The following is a 1,694-nucleotide window of genomic DNA, read 5'->3' as shown; positions in this document are numbered from 1 at the left end:
ACTTTATACTTCTTGACTTTTTAAAAAATGTAAGGAGTAGAAATAAAAAGTAGACTGAAAAATAATTACTCAAGTAATGTACAAAAATTCTACTTAAGTACAATAAAGTATTTGTACTTAGTTACTTTACAGCTCTGTTCTGACGTTGGCGTGTGGCTCTCAACACAAAGCTGTTTTCCTGCAGCGGGCCTCCTCCCGTTGTGCCCACACACACACACACACACACACACACACACACACACACACACACACACACACACACACACACACACACTGTAATTAAAGAGCTGCTCGACTGCAGCAGCTGTGGGAAAAGAAGCAGAGCGCTCCAATAATCACCAGTTGGGGAGCACTTAAATTAGCCTTTAGCTTCTCCCCGAGGCCCGCGCACACGCGCCCACAATCGATACGCTTAACTCTGTGTTCGCATCGCTGCCGGTCCAGATCCCTGCRAGCAGCAGCCTCGGGTTCAGACAGGGGAGACCTATGAGCTGCAGTCACAAACAGCAGGATGTCGCCTCGTTTTCCAACAGCTTTCACTCAACTTACCCGCAGCTTCAAAATCACTTCTGCTGTTAGAATCATTAACAAAGAAGCTAAACTTCTGCAGACACAACCATCCTGTTTAGGTCYTCTGGACGTGTTCTTCTCTAATGAAACGTTTCGTCTCTCCGGAGGAGAAGTGTCCATTCAAGAAAATGGCAGCGAAAACTAAAAAGAAGAACTTTACGAGTTCAGAGATTGAAGTCCGTCTGTCAGCAGGTCAGCTGTGGAATAAAAAGAGCTGCTAAAAGTATAAACAACTGTGTTAAATCATTTTCATTTATTCAGAGATTTTTTCTGGACGGGTTCTTCTCTAATGAAACGTTTCGTCTCTCCGGAGAGACGAAACGTTTCATTAGAGAAGAACCCGTCCAGAAAACCTACACACTTTTTTTTCTTTTTGATTTTTTACCTGGATTACTGAGATGCATCAAGTCTCTTGGAGGAGAGACGAAACGTTTCATTAGAGAAGAACCCGTCCAGAAGACCTACACACTTTTTTTTCTTTTTGATTTTTTACCTGGATTACTGAGATGCATCAGGACGACCATCCTGTTTAAACTCTGMGGGGTTTGTTTGAAACTGAGACCAGCTCTCATACTCACAGTTTCCTTAAGGCCAGAAGACCCCTGAAGGCTCCAGGCTCCACCGTGCTGATCAGATTCTTCTTCAGGTCTCTGGAAAACAGGAAGACAGAAGAAAAAAACTGGATTATTGGGGTTCTTCGCTCCGGCTGATGGATATTTAGAGACGTTGGATTGATTTCATGAGACARTTTCAACCATTTAAAGCACAGAGTCAGAGAAATGTTGGACCTGCTGTCTGAGATGGAGGGGGGGCGGGGTTTATGGTTGTATGATTGACAGTTAGCGGCATCGCCTCACAAAAAGTTCACGTTAAATGTTGGTGATGTATTTAAAGTGCCTGTGGTGTCAAATCTTTGTATTACATATGAATGCATTTTTATAAAGAGGACATTGAGAAAATATTGCAAAAGAAATTTCATGTTGCTGAGATGAACGGTTGTTGAGATATTTGCCTGTGAAGAAACAGGAAGTGATGTCATAGGGGAATGTCTGCATGTAAACAGAGCGATGTTACAACATCCTGTAAAGAAGAATCGGATGTTTCTTTAGATCTTTAGAGTTCAA

At 42.5% G+C, this 1,694-nt stretch overlaps 1 protein-coding gene across 1 annotated transcript in view; it reads right to left on the bottom strand.

The window, feature by feature from the left end:
* Positions 1–1,218, bottom strand: part of LOC106534590 (G-protein coupled receptor 124) — a gene marked incomplete at both ends in the record, with an annotated part of 25,646 nt that extends 24,428 nt beyond the window's left edge. Inside the window, 1 exon segment of the mRNA XM_014031281.1 lies at positions 1,149–1,218. Coding sequence (XP_013886735.1) covers positions 1,149–1,218 — 70 coding nt within the window.
* Between the last annotated feature and the right edge of the window lie 476 nt (positions 1,219–1,694).

Source organism: Austrofundulus limnaeus, unplaced genomic scaffold (assembly GCF_001266775.1).
Source record: "Austrofundulus limnaeus strain Quisiro unplaced genomic scaffold, Austrofundulus_limnaeus-1.0 Scaffold1216, whole genome shotgun sequence".
Classification (NCBI taxonomy): Eukaryota; Metazoa; Chordata; class Actinopteri; order Cyprinodontiformes; family Rivulidae; genus Austrofundulus; species Austrofundulus limnaeus.
This window is presented reverse-complemented; position numbering and strand designations above follow the sequence as displayed.